The 1,435-nt window shown below is 50.0% G+C and overlaps 1 protein-coding gene across 1 annotated transcript in view; it reads left to right on the top strand.

Moving 5' to 3' along the window:
- The window catches only part of LOC101849030, a gene marked incomplete at its 5' end in the record, with an annotated part of 4,223 nt that overhangs the window by 1,223 nt on the left and 1,565 nt on the right, over window positions 1-1,435 (top strand). Inside the window, 1 exon segment of the mRNA XM_013090989.2 lies at window positions 1,184-1,404. Coding sequence (XP_012946443.1) covers window positions 1,184-1,404 — 221 coding nt within the window.

Here is a 1,435-nt window from a genome sequence, read left to right as displayed (position 1 = left end):
GTAAGTGTTTTACGGCGCTCACAACTGCATAAGGTCATATTATGAGCGCCAAGGGGAGGATGCCAACAGATAAGTCCTTACAGGGAATCAGACTTACTATGCGCGTGCTCACCTCTCTAGCTTCAACAGCACAAAGTCGGCTTCGACTATCAAGGCACCCTGGAAATAGCGGGTCTCAAGAGTGTGACAAACATACAAAAGAAGTAGAAGGAAAATGACGAAATTAAGGATTAGGAAAGAAAAAGCAGCAGTTCCCTGTTGCAGTTCAGGCACAGTTATGAGCATGACATCGATGAATCAGCCCATTTACAATTCTACTGTGCATAAGAACAGGTTAATGTCCCCCATTTGGGAATGGCATAAAGACACTTCAGTTAGTAGCACAGCCCCGGGGGTGAGGGTCATCTCCGTACTTGATCCCCCTCTGTCTGATTGATATTCATGTATTTGAAGATCATACACGAGGCACATACTCCCACCCCATCTCCCTGTCCTGCCATGCCAGACTCACGGACACATTCAGACATGCGCGCATATAACATACACATTGACAAACAATCAAACAAACAACACTAACATAACATTTATCGCAATTAAGACCCCCCCGCCCCTTTTCTGGTATTTTATCAATGTACTCACCAATGATAAACTAAATAAAAGACTCGAAGTAACCAAACAAAAACCCCCCATGTGTACAGCCCAGCAGCAGACAATTAATAAGGCCTACATTACATAGTTAATACAGAACAATAATTGTACCTCCAGGCGGACCCGGAGTCCCAGTTCGTGGACCTTGGCGCCAACATCGGGGCGTACACCCTGTTCGCCGCGGCCACCGGTCACTCTGTGCTGGCCGTGGACATCCATCCATCCACCCCTCCTTCCTTCCATCCATCCGTCCATCCATTCACCCACCCCTCCTTCCATCCATCTCTCCACCCTTCCGTCCATCCATCCATCCATCCATCCATCCATCCATCCATCCATCCATCCATCCATCCATCCATCTATCCTTCATTTCCATCCAGCTGTTTCTTCCATCCATCCGTCCTTCCATCCATCCTGTCATACCCTGTTTATCTATCTATCCAATCTTCCAATCGTGCAACTATCAAACTAATTATCCAAATTCCAACCATCCAACTATCCAAATATCCAACTATCCAATTATCCAATCCTCCAGGCGGACCCCGAGTCCCAGTTCGTGGACCTTGGCGCCAACATCGGGGCGTACACCCTGTTCGCCGCGGCCACCGGTCACTCTGTGCTGGCCGTGGACATGCTGCCCGCCAACCTTCACCAGCTGCAGACCTCCCTGTCTCTGAGTGGACTCAGTGGTCACGTGACCCTGGTCAACAACGCCCTCTACAGCGACCACCGCCAGCTGCCCGCCCACTTTGTCAGGTTGGTAGGGGTGTGGGGTGAGTGGGCGGCG

This window comes from Aplysia californica, unplaced genomic scaffold (assembly GCF_000002075.1).
Source record: "Aplysia californica isolate F4 #8 unplaced genomic scaffold, AplCal3.0 scaffold01784, whole genome shotgun sequence".
In the NCBI taxonomy this organism is placed as follows: Eukaryota; Metazoa; Mollusca; class Gastropoda; order Aplysiida; family Aplysiidae; genus Aplysia; species Aplysia californica.
The sequence above is the reverse complement of the archived record's forward strand: the minus strand, read 5'-3'. Positions and strand labels throughout refer to the sequence as shown.